Source organism: Mustelus asterias, chromosome 13 (genome assembly GCF_964213995.1).
Source record: "Mustelus asterias chromosome 13, sMusAst1.hap1.1, whole genome shotgun sequence".
NCBI classification, from domain to species: domain Eukaryota; kingdom Metazoa; phylum Chordata; class Chondrichthyes; order Carcharhiniformes; family Triakidae; genus Mustelus; species Mustelus asterias.
In genome coordinates, this window is record NC_135813.1 from 103,528,561 (window position 1) to 103,545,358 (window position 16,798).

The 16,798-nt window shown below is 41.5% G+C and overlaps 2 protein-coding genes across 3 annotated transcripts in view; one reads left to right on the plus strand and one right to left on the minus strand.

The window, feature by feature from the left end:
- The window catches only part of rhbdd3 (rhomboid domain containing 3), a 28,612-nt gene extending 26,630 nt beyond the window's left edge, over positions 1 to 1,982 (plus strand). The window contains exons 4-5 of the mRNA XM_078227414.1: positions 532 to 954; positions 1,641 to 1,982. Of these exons, the coding sequence (XP_078083540.1) occupies positions 532 to 954; positions 1,641 to 1,797 (580 nt within the window). The 3' untranslated portion in view covers positions 1,798 to 1,982. The remainder of the gene's footprint in view (positions 1 to 531; positions 955 to 1,640) is intronic.
- A 720-nt stretch (positions 1,983 to 2,702) lies between these two features.
- Positions 2,703 to 16,798, minus strand: part of emid1 (EMI domain containing 1) — a 369,825-nt gene continuing 355,729 nt past the window's right edge. The window contains exons 14-15 of one of the 2 annotated variants that reach the window (XM_078227412.1): positions 16,567 to 16,657; positions 2,703 to 4,537 (exon numbers count right to left, since the gene is read on the minus strand). In XM_078227412.1, the coding sequence (XP_078083538.1) occupies positions 4,407 to 4,537; positions 16,567 to 16,657 (222 nt within the window). In that variant the 3' untranslated portion in view covers positions 2,703 to 4,406. The remainder of the gene's footprint in view (positions 4,538 to 16,566; positions 16,658 to 16,798) is intronic. The other variant, XM_078227413.1, reaches the window with a different exon arrangement.

Consider the following 16,798-nt stretch of genomic DNA (forward strand, 5'->3'; position numbering starts at 1 on the left):
AAGTAGTCCCATAGTGCATCTTGGGCCGGGGTTGGGGGTGTGTCTGGGGTAAGATTTTGCAGGGATCGGTAGCTCTGGGCCTATATTTCCAAATTTTGTGTCATCTACAAACTTTGAAAATATGTCCCCTATACCCGCGTACAGTTCATTAATATACATCAAAAAGAGCAGTGATCCTAACACTGACCCCTGGGGGACGGTATTGTTTTCCTCCCTTCAGCCTGAAAAACAATTGCCCATCACTTCCCAACTTTTTGTCTTGTGCCCTCTGTGCTGCCTCTGCCCCTTTAACCCCTTGGACTTCAACTTTACTAATGAGGTCAGTATAAGCCATGTAACTAGTTCGAGGCCTCTAATTTATCTAGGAATGAATTGGTAAATACTCAGTATTCCCTGTGTTCTACCATTACATTTTTCTGTGTGTCTATGTTTGATCTGTGAATTATGACTAAATATTTCAGTTTTGGCTCTACTGTTACGAATTTTTTCAAAAAGGTTGTACCGTCTACCATGTTGCAATCACATTTGCAGATTCCAGCCTGCGGCAGAAGTCTACGAAACTCACGGATTTTCAATGGGACACTTAACAGCCACTAATGATGATTTAACAAGAGAAAGCAATAGCTACAATATTGAAATGGACCCTCAGTGGACAGGAACCTCCAACCAGACATTGCCTGTCCCTCAGCCTTATACTGGATCTGCACGTCCCAATTACTTACAAGCTGACCTGTACAACCCGTATGCTTTTACGTATCCCAGACAACTGGATCCAAACCCTCATCACTCTGAATTTTATCACATAAATCCGGATGATATTTATTCTGCAGCTGCTCGTGGTCTTCTCACTGATGAGGATCTTTTACATGCTGGTGTTGTTGCCTCCTTACAAGAATCTGGAATGAATCAGAACAGTAAAGTGGAAATACCTAAATCTTCAGTCTCTTCTCTCCGGTAGGTAACTGACGGTAAAAGATTATCTTAGGCACTTAGTAAATACAATGGGGTGGTATGGTGGCACAGTGGTTAGCACTGCTGCCTCAGGGCACCAGGGAACTGGGTTCGATTCCCAGCTTGGGTCACTGTCTGTGTGGAGTTTGCATAAGGGTTGTGAATCTTTGGAATTCTCTACCTCAGACATATTCAAGTGAGAGATTGACAAATGTTTGGATACTAAGGGAATTGAGATAGTTCAGGAAGGTGAAGGTGAAGCGGAAAACAAACCATAATCCTATTGAATGAAGGAACAGGCTCAAGGGGTCAAAGAACAGTACAGAGCAGGAACAGGCCCTTTGGCCAACCAAGCCTGCGCCGACACATGACGTCCTTCTAAACTGAAGACCTTTTGCCTCTACGTGGTCCGTATGCCTCTGTTCCCTGCCTATTCATGTATCTGTTAAGATGACCTGCTCCATTCAATATCATCCATTTTAGACCAACAGCCCATGTAAAAAAATTAATGCCATTGTGTCCATGTAATGAGCTGTCTAGTCGATCTTTCTGTTGAAAAATGATTGTTACTTCCTCAATGGATTTCATTAATGGAAATATAATTAGAGTATCATTTCCCATGTACTGCACATAATCCTTTATGCAATGTAGTCCTTTCTTAATGTTTGCTTTCATTGTCCCTCTCTCAGATTACAACAATTAAAGCAGATGGGCTTTTCAACGGAAAAGGCTGTTTTAGCACTGGCTGCTTCAGGAAAGGTAGAGAGTGCCATTAACCTCCTAGTGGAAGATCAAGTTGGAGAGGATGCTGTTGTGACTGCAAATACGAAAACAATATCCAAATGAATGTTCCTGGTACTGCTAAATAATGCCCTCTGCCAAAGCAAATGACTTTACAGGCACCTGAAAGCAGATATAAATACAGCCATCTAATGCTACTTTTGAATGGGCCACAAAAATTAAATATGAACAGTTCAGTCCATTTTTGTACATTTGCATTTACGTACCAATAAAATTGTTCTTTAAGTTTCCATGCCCAGTGGTGCTTTTTCAATAATGTATTTCAGCAATGGTCAACAATATCTGTACAAGTTGAAAGGAATACTGGACAGGCGGATTATGGTTTTGACATCTCTTCTACACGGCTACGCCAAGTCTGAAATATTTGGCATAACGCCTGTCAATTAAAGTGAAATATATATTTCGAAAGCATTTAGGGTGGCACGGTGGCAAAGTAGCTAGCACTGCTGTCCCACAGCACCAGGGAACCCGGGTTTGATTCCTGGCTTGGCTCACTGTCTGTGCGGAGTCTGCACATTCTCCCTGTGTCTGCGTGGGTCTCCTCCGGGTGCTCCAGTTTCCCCTCTCAGTCCAAAAGATGTGCTGGTTAGATGCATTGGCAATGCTAAATTCTCCCTCGGTGTACCCAAACACGTGCCGGAGTGTGGCGACTAGGGGATTTTCACAGTAACTTCATTGCAGTGTTAATGTAAGCCTACTTGTGATACTAATAAACTTAAACATTTTTGTAAATCTAAGGAATAGATTTGTATCTCACTGTAAGGTTGGAATTATGTGAAATGTCCTGGAGATTACGAATAAACAAAATGAATTCAAACTGGTCCCTACAAAAGTGTGACAGCTTAAAATCTCACCAACTTTGGCCACATAAGTGACTTTTAAAATAATTTTTCATCCTTATGCAGTAGCGAAAGTATTTTAAAAATTCAAAGTAAAGCATCAAAACAAATAGGTCAAAAGACTTAATTTACCTTTTAATGAATAATTTTGACACTTCTCATGGTTGATATAAAACAGTGCTCTGTACATGAAAATTAAGTACGCCCTTTAAGACTGTATATGAAAACAGTGGTACCAAAGTTGTACATCGTAAATATACTTAAGTGAATACTTTTGCGAGCAACTTGCATTAAAAGCCCATAGTCAAGAAACCGAATCTGTAGATAAACAAATAGCAAACTGAAATCAGAAACACATGTTGTCTTAATTATAATATTAAACACTGCACACTGAGCACCATTAAGACACACATAATTCTGTTATAGACCAAAATTACTAACTGAAACGCTACCTTCAAGTACGAATTCAGAGATATCTGCACATAAATACTTGGTATATTTTCATGCTTTTGATGGTAAAATGTCCTGTTTACTTTGATCTAGAATTTTATGTAGCAGTCCCGTTATCTTGTGACTTGTAAATTGGATGTGCAATTAATCAACATTTTTTTTGTTGATTTGCTATCTATTTTAATGTATGCCCTTTAAAGCTAAAAAATACACAGTGTCTAATAGGATTTAAAAATGTTTAGGAATGACTGGTATGTAATAGGAAAAGGCAGTGTTTCTTGGGATTAATAGTTTGAGTAACGCACGAATCATTTCAATATGCTACAAAACAAAGATTCTAAATTACATTTAATCCCACCCTAGGAAAACAACTTGAATGGCTCACTGAAAATACAGATTTGCTTTACCATCCCTTACTGCAGTTACCATAAACGTAAGATAATCAGTAAAGTAGCTTTAATATAATTTAAAGAGACAGGATCCCATTTGGTAAACTTCTCCCAAACATTCATTCCCGTTTTCAAGAATGGATTAAAATGCAAACTGTTGCCAGCTTTAATTCACAAGGTGGGCTCTAAAAGTGTACCTTCCAATGCAACCACGCCGTTTGCAAAGTAACAAGTTTGTTTTCCATGACCTTCTAAAAATGATAGAGAAATTAAAAAATTAAATCTCTTGTAATTCTTCCTTCCCTTTGATCTAAAATTGTTTACATTCTCATGAAGTGATCATTACTGGCAAACCTACTTAAAATCAAAAACACAAGTAGATAGACCCTGAGTGCACAGAGATTGTAAAGATTCATTAAATGGTGATCATTTTGGAGAGAACAATAGGGAAGGAGGTGACCAAGGGAGAGTGTCTCATTAAACAATCATTTTCTTCCATGTAATACCGCTGATTCATCTTTTGAAATACATAATGTAGACCAATGGCAATAGTACGATTATACAGCATTTTCGAAAAAGTAATCTACTTGTGATAAAAAGTAAATGCAAAGTAAACACATTCACAAATATATGAGAGCGGCTGCCTTATGAAATATTCCAGAAGCTATGTTTACGAAAAAAAAAACACAATAGTAATCAAATGGTGACACGTTTTGTGACATCTCTACCAGATCTCTGAGATTCCCATTAAGAAAGCAGCCTAAAACACACATTATTTTCAGCACGAATAAGAGCAAAATGCTCGCAGTTGGATGAGGCAAATCAAGTTAGTCCACTGATGTATTAAACACAGGACAAATAAACACTTTATGAACAGTTCCAGTGGTTTGGTAATCTGCTTACCCCAGTTTACCACACGTTGTTTCAGGAAGGCACCACACCGTTTACATTTTGTTGACATTTACATTGTCCTTACTCATTTATCTTCAGTTTTATGTGCCAGCCTGTGTGAGATAATCTTGTAGGCCGCAAAGCTGCCTCGCTTGCCTCTGAAGAAATTTGGAGGTACAGTTGCGTAAGGATCTACTCCAGATCCATGATCAGGTTCTGTTAATGGCAAAGGCAACACAGTAAATTGAGTTTGGCAGAAACTTGGGCAGAAAGGCAAGTCAATTGTACTGCAAAATAGCTGTTAATAATCTACAAGAAACAAACAGGATGGCAAATAATTGAGGTAATGTTATCAGGAGCAGCTTTGTTGAATCTTAGCTTTATATTTTCAATTCACCATAGCAGCATCTGATGGTTGGGAGAAGCACACTAGTTGAAGAATGGAGCTTGAATTGTACGTTTAGAATATTGACCATTAAAGCATAGCGTTTGACGAGATGTAATTTAATTGCCAGAATTTGAAATGTCTCGCTTGGAAATGACTGTGAACAATATTACTGTGTGTATGCATAAATGTACAATATTCCCCTCTCTGCTACATTAATGATTCTACTCGAGTGTAAACAGGTTAATGCTCCAATTAAAATAGCAAGAGAAAAATTTGATATGAATGCAAAAAGCATTCCCATGGTAACAACAATCATGACCATTTTCAGACTACCTTCAGAATTCTGACAGCTGAACTAAAACACATTAAAATTCTCTCTGTACAGGGACCATCAACTTACAGTCAGTTCCAGGCTTCTGGTATTGCAACAGGAATTTACTATTGGCAAAGCTTGTAGAAATAATAGGAAACTATTAGGGAAGATTTGATGCGAAATTCCAGTTCTGTCACTAATGGAAGGAAATTAGTCTGAAACTTTAAAGACTGAAAGATGAGATGGCTTGATTAGCTTATTTAATTGCAACATACTAAATTGCTATTAGTTGTCAGAACAACTAATTTCACTTATGTTGTTTCTCTCAGTTTTAATACCGTTTATCAACCAGTCCTTTCCATCCAATAGTTAACTTTAAAAAAGGTGGCAGCTCCCTAAGTTTTAGTGTTTATATAATTATGAAATAAAAAAGTGATATTTTTAGATTGTACATTTAATCAGATTTAGAGAATTGGGTACCATACAAATATATACTTTAAAAAAAGAATAGTCTTTATACACCCTTTACCAATCAGCACTTTTCATTTGATAGTTAACTTTAAAAAAGGTGGCGGCTCCCTCAGTTTTAGTGTTTATATTAGCACTGCTGCCTCACAGCGCCAGGGACTCGGGTTCGATTCCCGGCTTGGGTCACTGTCTACGTGGAGCCTGCATGTTTTCCCTTTGTCTGTGTGGGTTTCTTCCGGGTGCTCTGGTTTCCTCCCACAGCCCAAAAGATGTGCTGGTTAGGTGCATTGGCCGTGCTAAATTCTCCCTCCGCGTACCTGAACAGGCGCCGGAGTGTGGCGACTAGGGGATTTTCACAGTAACTTCATTGCAGGGTTAATGTAAACCTACTTGTGACACTGATAAATAAACTTTTAAAAAATTATGATTTCAACAATTAACCAAAGGTGCACAGGCTATTCTATCAGAAAAAAAAAACGTGACTTTTTAAGTGTAAGCAGATAAATTCAATAATCTATTGCGATAAACATAGAAAATATAAGCAATACCCAGCATCTGAAAAAAAAGGAAATCTTTTTAGGATTGAGCAGAACAAAGGGGATACGCATCAAATGTGTTAAATACTGATACAATAAGATTAATAAGCTGAAGCATCAACCTATCTTTTCTCTTTTTAAAAATTGATGGCTCCCCTGTACGTTTCCAGCATTTTCCAATTTTGCTTCAAGTTTCGAACGCTTTTACTTTCGTTTAACTTAGCAATGTGAATCCAGGCACATTTAAAGCATGATAATAAAACACCCACAAACACAAAGGTTAAAAATAAAGACAAATAAGACCATTCAACGTTTTTTTTATCTTAAAAGAGATTCCCTTTTCAGAAAACAGGAGTAGAAACAGCCACAGACTCTAAAATCCCATCAGATGAGTGAGAAATTGGGCTGATTGACTCCCCTTTCTGTTCTCCAAAAATGTGACTGGAGAACTCATGCATGCTTGTGGGGTGAATTGCACTGGACACCATGTTGTTGCTGGCATTAACAGACACGCAGGTGAACATCCACCAGAAAGACACACAGCAGACAGTTCAGCAACAGGAAAAATCCTTTCCAACAGTGATATTTAAAGGGATCATCAACTACTTACAGGTTGGCAGATGGAAGATTTCTTCTGGCTCTTTCTGCAATTCTGTAAGTGTTTGCTGCTTTTTGTAATTGTTTCAAGTTGCAAAAGTCTATTGGGAGTGGTTTACGTTGAAGGTTTTTTTTTTACTGACTTCATGGCTTTTGCACAAAACAGCGCCCTCCGCCCCGCCCTGATGTGGATGCACTAAGAGACATTCCTCTTGGAATACAGTGTGATGTGCGGAATGAACAGAGGCTATGCAGAACAGGACAAGCTGCTGGAAGAGGGAGGAGGGGCAGACATGCTCTCAGCAAGGTGTCATATCTACCAAGGATGTTTGTGGGGGCCACTTTCCTACTTGAACCTCAGCAAGGAACAATGTGTGAGAGGGCTGCATTTCCAAAGATATCCTCCCTGCAATCTGCCAAAGCCACAGGCACCATCTCAAAGTAGAACAAGAACCACATTGCCTGTGGCTGAGAGGTTGACCATGAGAAGGAAGGTTTATGTTTTTGGTTCCTTTTGGGCTGGTGCCAGACATAATGGTGACATCATGCAGCTTGCCATCCACTGTTAAGGAGTTCACTCACTTTCTATTCAAGGAAAGTCAACTAATTACATTTCATTCATGCATGCCAAAGACAATCAGGCAGAACAAGCATGCAACTTGGCTCAGGCTGTAGGCTTCCCATGGTGTAGAACATCAGTGGCTGCATGCACATTGCTTTACAAGTGCCGCATGTCAACTCTACTCCATACTGAAACCTAAATGTAAAGAGGTTCCAGATTAAAAATGACTATAGACAGTGAATCGTGCATGCAAATCCTGACAGCCTCCATTCTGCAGCAGGTCACTGACCCGGCTACATTTGAGCTACCATGGCAAATCATAGATTGACAACGACCTATGGGCAGCACAATGACACAGTGGTTAGCACTGCTGCCTCACAACTCCAGAGACTGGGGTTCGATTCCAGCCTTGGGTCACTGTCTGTGTGGAGCTTGCACATCACCCCATGTCTGCGTGGGTTTCCTCTGGGTGCTCCAGCTTCCTCCCACAGTCCAAAGATGTGCGAGTTAGGTGGATTGGCTATGCTAAACTGACCCTAATGTTAGGGGGATTAGCAGGGTAAATATGTGGGGTTACGGGAATAGGGCCCAGGTGGGATTGTGGGCGGTGCAGACTCGATGGGCCGAATGTACTCCTTCTGCACTGTTGGGATTCTATGATTCCATGACACCAGTAAGCAACTTACACACATGACAGCACGCATGCTGCCATAGAGAATGTGATAGCATATACCACAGCCAGACTGCAACTATGCTTCAGCTGCATAGAATAGACCCTACAGGACAGATGTCAAGATTCCAGGTGGTCTGCTGCTTCTTACAATACTTCCCTATCATGAGGGGTCAGTCCTTACCAACAGCTAAATGGCCTATAAAGCCTGGCTGTAGATTGCACCGTCACAACTCGGGTGGCAGCAGTCTGGTTAGGTTGGCTGACCAGTATCAGCGAGGGCACTGGTGCAGTGACAGGGTGGGAAGACAAATGCTGTCTTGCTGAAAGAGGACATCAGGTCATACTCCATGGAGACACTGCCACTCCTCTGGAGCAGCATCACAGCAACACTAACAAACTCTTGGAAGTCACATTGGTGAACTGGCACAACACCCTCCAAGGGCAGCACAGTGGCACAGTGATTAGCACTGCTGTCTCACAGTGCCAGGGACCCGGGTTCAATTCCCGGCTTGGGTCACTGTCTGTGTGGAGTTTGCACCTTCTCCCCGTGTCTGTGTGGGTTTCCTCCCACAGTCCAAAGATGTGTGGGTTAGGTGGATTGGCTGTGCTGAATTCTCCCTCAGTGTACCCAAACAGGAATCAGATTGTGGCTACTAGGGGATTTTCACAGTAACTTCATTGCAGTATTAATGTAAGCCGACTTGTGACTAATAAATAAACTTTAATTTAAGCCCCTTTGCACACTGTAACCCACAGCTGTGATGACAGAAGGCTGAGCTTGTGTAGCAGCATTCAGATGTTGGGCAGGAGCTGTTATGCTGAAATGGATGCTGCCCCATCAGCCGTCAAGTGCTGGATTTGCACTTGAGAGTTGAGCATCACTTCCACCCTGGAAAAGATGGGCTCCAATCTCTGCACAAAGCCCCATATTAGCTTGATGCCAGACAGCTCAACGCTGACTGCAGACTTCCTAATGTACCAAGCCTTTTGTTGCCGTACCCATTAGCATTCTTTCTGTCTCATAGAGTCATAAGAGGTTTACAGCATTGAATCAGGCCCTTCGGCCCAACTTGTCCATGCCGCCCTTTTTTTTAAAAGCCCCTAAGATAATCCCAATTGCCCACATTTGGACCATATCCCTCTATACCCATCGTACCCATGTAACTATCTAAATGCTTTTTAAAAGATAAAATTGTACCCACCTCTACTACTACCTCTGGCAGCTTGTTCCAGACACTCACCACCCTTTGTGTGAAAAAATTGCCCCTCTGGACACTTTTGTATCTCTCCCCTCTCACCTTAAACCTATGCCCTCTAGTTTTAGACTCCCCTATCTTTGGGAAAAGATATTGACTATCTACCTTGTCTATGCCCCTCATTATTTTATAGATCTCTATAAGGTCACCCCTCAGCCTCCTATGGCTCCAGTGATAAAAGTCCCAGTCTATTCAGCCTCTCCTTATAACTCAATCCATCAAGTCCCAGTAGCATCCGAGTAAATCTTTTCTGCATTCTTTCTAGTTTAATAATATCCTTTCTATAATAGGATGACCAGAATTGCATGCAGTATTCCAAGTGTGGCCTCATCAATGTCTTGTACAACTTCAACAAGATGTTCCAACTCCTGTATTCAATGTTCTGACCGATGAAACCAAGCATGCCAAATGCCTTCTTCACCACTCTGTCCACCTGTGACTCCACTTTCAAGGAGTTATGAACATGTACTCCTAGATCTCTTTGTTCTGTAACTCTCCCCAACGCCCTACCATTAACTGAGTAAGTCCTGCCCTGGTTCAAGCTACCAAAATGCATCACCTCGTATTTGTCTAAATTAAACTCCATCTGCCATTCATCAGCCCACTGGCCCAATTGATCAAGATCCCGTTGCAATTGGAGATAACTTTCTTCACTGTCCACTATGTCTCACTGAAGCCCTCTCTAAGTCCTCAGCACTGGAACCTATGGACGATCTCTCTCTATGGCAGGCTTGAGCTTGTGTGATCCTTGCCCCTGTCCTGCCTGAAGCTTACTCATGCCCAATGTCTCACTTGGTGCAGACCACAATCCCCTCCCCAAGTTACGTGCAGTTTCAGAATCTGAGATGGTGACTGTTATTGTGAAATTAAGTGTAGGTGATGTGTCTTCTTCATCAGTCTCTGTTTGGTGTTCCTCTACAGCCTGGCCAAGTTGCACCTCTTGGGTATCTGAAAGAGAAAGGTTGAAGGGCGGGGTTGTGGTGCTGGGAAGGGAAAAGTAAAGGGTGCATGCTTATGGTGGTGAGTGTCTGGAACAAGCTGCCAGAGGTAGTAGTGGAGGCAGGTACAATTCTGTCTTTTAGAAAGCGTTTAGACAGTTACGTGGGTAAGATGGCTATAGAGGGATATGTGCTAAACGCGGGCAATTGGGACTAGCTTAGTGGTTAAAAAAGGGGCGGCATGGACAAGTTGGGCCGAAGGGCCTGTTTCCATGCTGTAAACCTCTATGACTCTATACCATCTGCAGCTTGTAAATTAGAAGAGTGTGGAATAGGGAAAAATGGGATGTGAGAAGGAGGATTAACTATAAGGAAACTACTGATTTCAATAGTTTTAATCTGCCAATGCCACCGCCACAGCCTCAGCAATAATGGCCAGCACCATCTCCTTCATGGGATTTAGCACAGATATGGACGTGTCCCCCATCTGATTTGCTCCATGATCTTCTTGTTGTGAATCTCCTTTTCCTGCAAAGGTAAGGGGTGTGTGTTCAGTGAGTGCCGTGTGATCTATTTCGTTGAATGGCTGAGAGTGTGTGCAATCAGCGAGATGTGAGTGTGAGGCTTGCATTGGTGCCGTTAGTGAGGATGAGGTGAAGCATATAAATGGTAGGCTTGAGTCCCAATTGATAGGGATAAGTGGTAGATGAGTTAGGGGAATTTAAGCAAATTGAGCAATGTCTGAAGCTATTGGTAGAGTTAATTGGATATGGCAATTGAAGATGCATTCGCTGACCTTGAACACTCATGTGAGATCATTGTATTTCTTGTGGCACCGCATCCAGGTTCTTGGGGTTTGATTCCCTGATATTGGCCACCATAGCTATCTGCTTCCACTGCCCTTTGATCATGTGTCTGGAGATACCCCTTTCCCCATGGCACCATAGGGTATCTCTTCTTCCTTTCCACCTCCTCCATTGAGAACTCCAGTGCAGAGCCTGAAAGCTTTGCAGCCCTCTCTCTCTCCTGTGTTGTGCCATTCCACACTCTTTCCCAGGTCAGTCAACCCATAACTTGCAGCATCTGCTCCAGCCACAATGCACCTTACCTTTTAAGAGGTGCAGGCTCGCCTTAAGCAGTGCAAGCTAGGTTTAACTGGTTCCAGCCACTCATGATATTGGGCCCCCCTTTCTTATGCGCCCGTGGTAATGAGATCATTCAAATTAATAGGCAGTACACTGGGCATGGATTAATCGTGCATCATGATGCTGACACCCATTTTCAGGGGTGATGCAATTTAGCCTCCCCTTGTGCTCAGAAAGCAAAGGGAAGGGGAGTCGGAACAGCTAGAGTCTTCTCAGAAAAAAACAGTAAAGCAGGAAGCCTCCAATAAGTCAGTTAATTTCATTTATTCAGGTAGACTGATATTCTGATGGATGTGCAGCTTTGAAATGTCAGCATCTGCGACAGTATAGAGTCATTTCTGTGGAACAGATCATTTCACTTTGATAGGCTGAGTACTTTACATTGAAGACAGAGAAACAAAGGAAAGAAATGGAAGAAAATGCATGAGGGTGTAAGGTTAGAACCTGACTAACAAAATAAGCGTTTGAGTTGAGAGGCAGCAACTATTTTGCTGAACTCTGATAATTTAGTAGAAGAGATCTATTGTAAGTTTTACAGTATTATGGAGATAATGAGAATTGAGAGGATTTTTAAAAAATTGCTAAGTGCAGTACCTGTGAATTTATCTGTGAAGCAAATGCTACTTTTCATGGATTAAATTTACAAATCCTATTCAATAAAGTGTTGGAATATCGTGTTCAATTCTGGTCGCCAAACTACCAGAAAGATGTGGAGGCTTTGGAGAGGGTACAGAAAAGATTTACCAGGATGTTAACTGATATGGAGGGCGTTAGCTATAAGGAGAGGTTGGAGAAACTCACTGGAACGACGGAGGTTGAGGGGCGACCTGATAGAAGTCTACAAGATTATGAGGGACATGGACAGAGTGGATAGTCAGAAGCTTTTTCCAAAGGTGGAAGAGTCAATTATGGTGTTTAAGGTGCAAGGGGCAAGGTTTAAAGGAGATGTTCGAGGCAAGTTTTTTACATAGAGGGTGGTGGGTGCCTGGAACTCGCTGCCAGGGAGGTAGTGGAAAAAGATACGATAGTGACTTTTAACGGGGGGTCTGGACAAATACATGAATAGGATGGGAATAGAGGGATATGGTCCCCGGAAGGGTAAGGGGTTTTAGTTAAGTCGGGCAGCATGGTCGGTGCAGGCTTGGAGGGCCGAAGGGCCTGTTCCTGTAATTTTCTTTGTTCTTTGTTCTTTAAATTCACTCGGTCAGAAATAATTTGGCTTTGTTGCTTTTGTTGCTTATGAAATAATGAAAACATTTACATGCTTAATATCAAACCATTCCATGGAATGTGATAAAAGCAAATTACTGCGGATGCTGAAACCTGAAACAAAAACAGAAAATGCTGGAAAATCTCAGCAGGTCTCACAGCATCTGCAGAGAGAGAATAGAGCCAACATTTCGAGTCTGGATGACTATTTGTCAGAGCTGAATGTGGGTGGCATGGTGGCGCAGTGGTCAGTACTGCTGCCTCACAGCCTTAGGAATCCGGGTTCAATATATAATAAATAAACTTTCAAACATACTTCTCTGCACAAATACCTTCTTTAACTAAATTTAAAAGTATATCTGAAAGATTATGTGGAGCAGTTTTAAATCGTAAAATACAGATCACAGCAGATAAAAACAAGAAAAATTCTGGTTAATGTTTCATAAATAGCTATTTGGTATTACATAACGTGGGTATGGCTGAAAAAAGATGTCAAAGCTTTTCGTCTTACACGCATCAGAACAATCTCAAGAATACCAATGCCAGGGGAAACAATAACTTTATACTGTATGAGAAGAGAATGCTGATTGGTTGTTTATTTATTAGTGTCACAAGTAGGCTTACATTAACACTGCAATCAAATTATTGTGAAAATCCCCTAGTCGCCACACTGGGGCGCCTGTTTGGGTACACTGAGGGAGAATTCAGCATGACCAATGCACCTAATTAGCACTTCTTTCGGACTGTGGGAGGAAACTGGAGCGCCCGGAGGAAACCCACGCAGACACAGGGAAAATGTGAAAACTCCACACAGACAGTGACTCAAGTCGGGTATCGAACCCAGGTCCCTGAAGCTGTGAAGCAGCAGTGCTAACCACTGTGCCACCCTTGTCCAGTGGACTCTGACTAGTAGAGGTATTGCCATGGAAGATGTACCAGTTAATGGTGACTGACAGATAACTGTCAAGCATTGTTTGAAAATTTAAATAAGGCAGCTTGACTCTGATTGGTCAAAGTATTGGCTTGAGCCAATGAATGGCTATCACTCATTTCGTTTAGTTGAAACAGGTGCAAAGTGTGTACATGTTCTTTCTGTCTGCAACGTAAAGGGTTCTGTGTATTAACAGATGTAGCATGTATCAAACAGCATGTCCCTTCTGATGTTCATAACCGGCAAGATACAGACTCTACCCAACCACCTCACATTTGCAAAACTCAAAATACTAGCCGGAATTTTACTGGCTCGCTCGCCATGGGAATCGGAGCGGGCGAGGGGTGGAGCATGGGAAGGTCTGTTGACCGTGAGCGGGATTTTACGGTTTCTGGACAAGCGAGGCAGCAAAATCCCACCCACAGTGTCCAATATTAGACATGATTCCACGATTGGACAACATTTGTTAAATAATCCTCAATGTGCTAAAAATAACACTGACAACCAATTTAAGATTGTCAGTTGGGCTCACAATATGGCGCATTTGCGGGTACTGAAAGCTACATATACTAATGCACAGGGCACTGTTCTTTCCAGACAGAAAGAACAGGTACACACATTGCAGCTGTTTCAGCCAAACAAAATAAGTGACAGTCATTTGCTGGTTTATCACTCAGGGCAATGCCTTAACCAATCAGAGTCAATTTGCCTGGTTTAAATTTTCAAACCATGTTTGACAGTTAACTGTCAGTCAGTATTAACTGGTGCACTCTCTATGGCAATGCCTCTATCAGAGTCCATTTGACAACCAATCGGCACTCTCTTCTAATACATTTTAAAATTGTTTTTTCCCCTGACATTGGTATCTGTGATTGATCTGATGATTGCAAAATGAAAAGCTTCGACAATGTATTTTTGCAGCGATATTTAATATTTAATACTGCCACAGCCATGTGTTTTGTCTATTTTGTTTATTTGCAGCATGTGAATGTATTTTAATTTTAGTCAAATATTAATTTTGTGTCTATGTGCTTTTGCACTGCAACTTAGACTTACAAGAATAAAACGTGAAAGGATTAGCCATGGACTTGTTTGTGGAAGTCAATACAACAGGTTCTTTGTACAGAGAATGCACATTGTGTACTGATGGCTTGTGTAGAATAAACTGTGATATAGCATTGTCATTTTTACAGTTTAGCTTGTTAAAAAAACACAAACTTATTCTGGAATTCTCTGGCTGTTCGCTAGTGGTGGATTCTCCGGTCCCCGCCATGGGTTTCCTGGTGGTGTGTGGTGGCTACAATGGGAAATCCCATTGGCAGCGGCGGGACCAAAAGGTCCCGCCACTAGCGACTGGCATTCTGCCAAGAAACCCACTGATGGGAAGCTGGAGAATTCCAGCCTATAATTTGTATAGAATAATAGTATAAAAACAATACTTTGAGTCACATTTACAGTAGCAGGTTACAAGTCAATCTCAGTCAATGGAATGGCTGTAGGATAAGTGTAAAAGATTAAGCAAAGCAAGGGGTAGGCATCCCAAAGATGTGGCGCTAAACTGCACAAAAGGGCAATTACTCTCCTGCAATACACATTACAATTTCATGTTTTGCAAGATACGTCTTGAGGTTTTATAAAAAATATCTTTTTGCCATTTATTCCCCCTTCACTTAAATGTTCCTGGGATATAGTTCTAGGGCCAGCGCTTGTTGTTCAGTACCTTTATTGCAGCTGTTACTTTGTTTCACCATTTTTCTCCTCCGTCATTCAATTTTAACCTCATGGCCTACCTCTGAAGATAGTGACTCTCCACAATGTGGTTGCAAGATGCGCCAAAAGCAAACTGTAGCGTCCAGGTAGTGTCAGAAGGCTAGTCAACCACAGAGCTATGTTTTCCAGCAAAGGTGGTTTGATAGCAACTGTGAACAGGTGATCATTCTCCAGTGACCGCCTGCATATGAGGGGACCAACTTGCATGGGATTGATTGCCTTCTTTCCCTAGATAAAAGCAAATTACTGCGGACACTGGAGGCTGAAACCAAAAGTGAAAATGATGAAAAATCTCAGCAGGAGATCTGGCAGCATATTAAGGAGAGAAAAGAGCTGACGTTTCGAGTCCAGATGACCCTTTGTCAAAGCTAAAAGGCAGAGAAAGTGGGAGATATTTATACCGCAGGGTGAGGGAATGAAAGATGAGTCATAGCCACAGAAACAAGGGGAAAGGCTGCTAATGGCAGCCCATAGAGAGAATGGCCAAACGGCAGAGAAGCTGAAATCAGAGGGTAAGCTGTGGCAGATGAAGATGTGGGGGGATGGATGGGAGAGAAGTAAAATTGAGAAAAAGGGAGAAAGGGGAAGCAAAGGGTGAGAAAAGGTAAGGAAAGGGGGATAAAATAGGGGGAAAGAGTGGGGGGAAAATAAGGAACGACAAAGAGAAATAAAAGGTAGAGAACAGATAAAAATGAAATGAAATGAAAACAAAAGGGTCAAGGTGGGGTCGAGCTAATCATCTGAAGTTGTTGAATTCGATGTTGAGACCGGAAGGCTGTAATATGCCGAACCTCCAGTTCCATCTTTCCCTAGGCCGTTGAAGTCCCTTTGGATTATTGCACACTGGGAGGTATCACTGGTTATTACACCCAATTTGATAATCACCATACTTTGGATTATATTCCATCTTCCGAGTCATTTATTAACAGCAGCTCCAATATGGTTTCCCATGGTTTGTGAATGATGTCAGTCCAGTGCCCATTGTTACACATTATTCTGTCATATAACATTTTCCTCAGCATTGTCACTTTTCTCACTTATGTTACATGTTCCTGGCATGTTTCATTTTAAAATATCTGTCAGTTACATGGAGCTGAACATATTTTGGGAATTGTGTAATAAGAAGGAAGCTTTTTGTAAAACATAAAATGGTAGAATAATTTCAAGCTGATTTTTGTCTCAATTTTGATACTGACTTTTATCAGAATTACACCCAGATCATTTTAATAAGAATTAGGCAGAGTTCACAGAGTGTACGCACTTGCCTCTTTTCATCTGTTTCCTGAAGGTTATCAGAAAGATATTAGAAATGCCACAGTAATAAAACAAGTATAACAAAACTATAACTCTTCATCACTTCTATCAGCATCTTTGGAGGATTGATCAGTTGTAACAACATGTTTTGGGGCCATTTGTTGGCACAAACACTGCAACTTTTAATGGTTGACCACTTGGTTACCTGGCCACACGATGGCTTCCAGTAAGGTTACCCTTCTAGCCAGAACTTCTAATTCAGCTTGAAGATCTTGGAACATCTGCCAACTAACGGCCTGGTGGAGATTGGAAACAGCAACAGAAAATGTTTTGTTCCCCAGTTAAAAAAAATAGTTATGATCAGGACTTGGGAACCAGGCCAGCCATGTTTGTACTGGTAATTGTTTGAATTCATCGTGGTAAATATACCTGTTTAA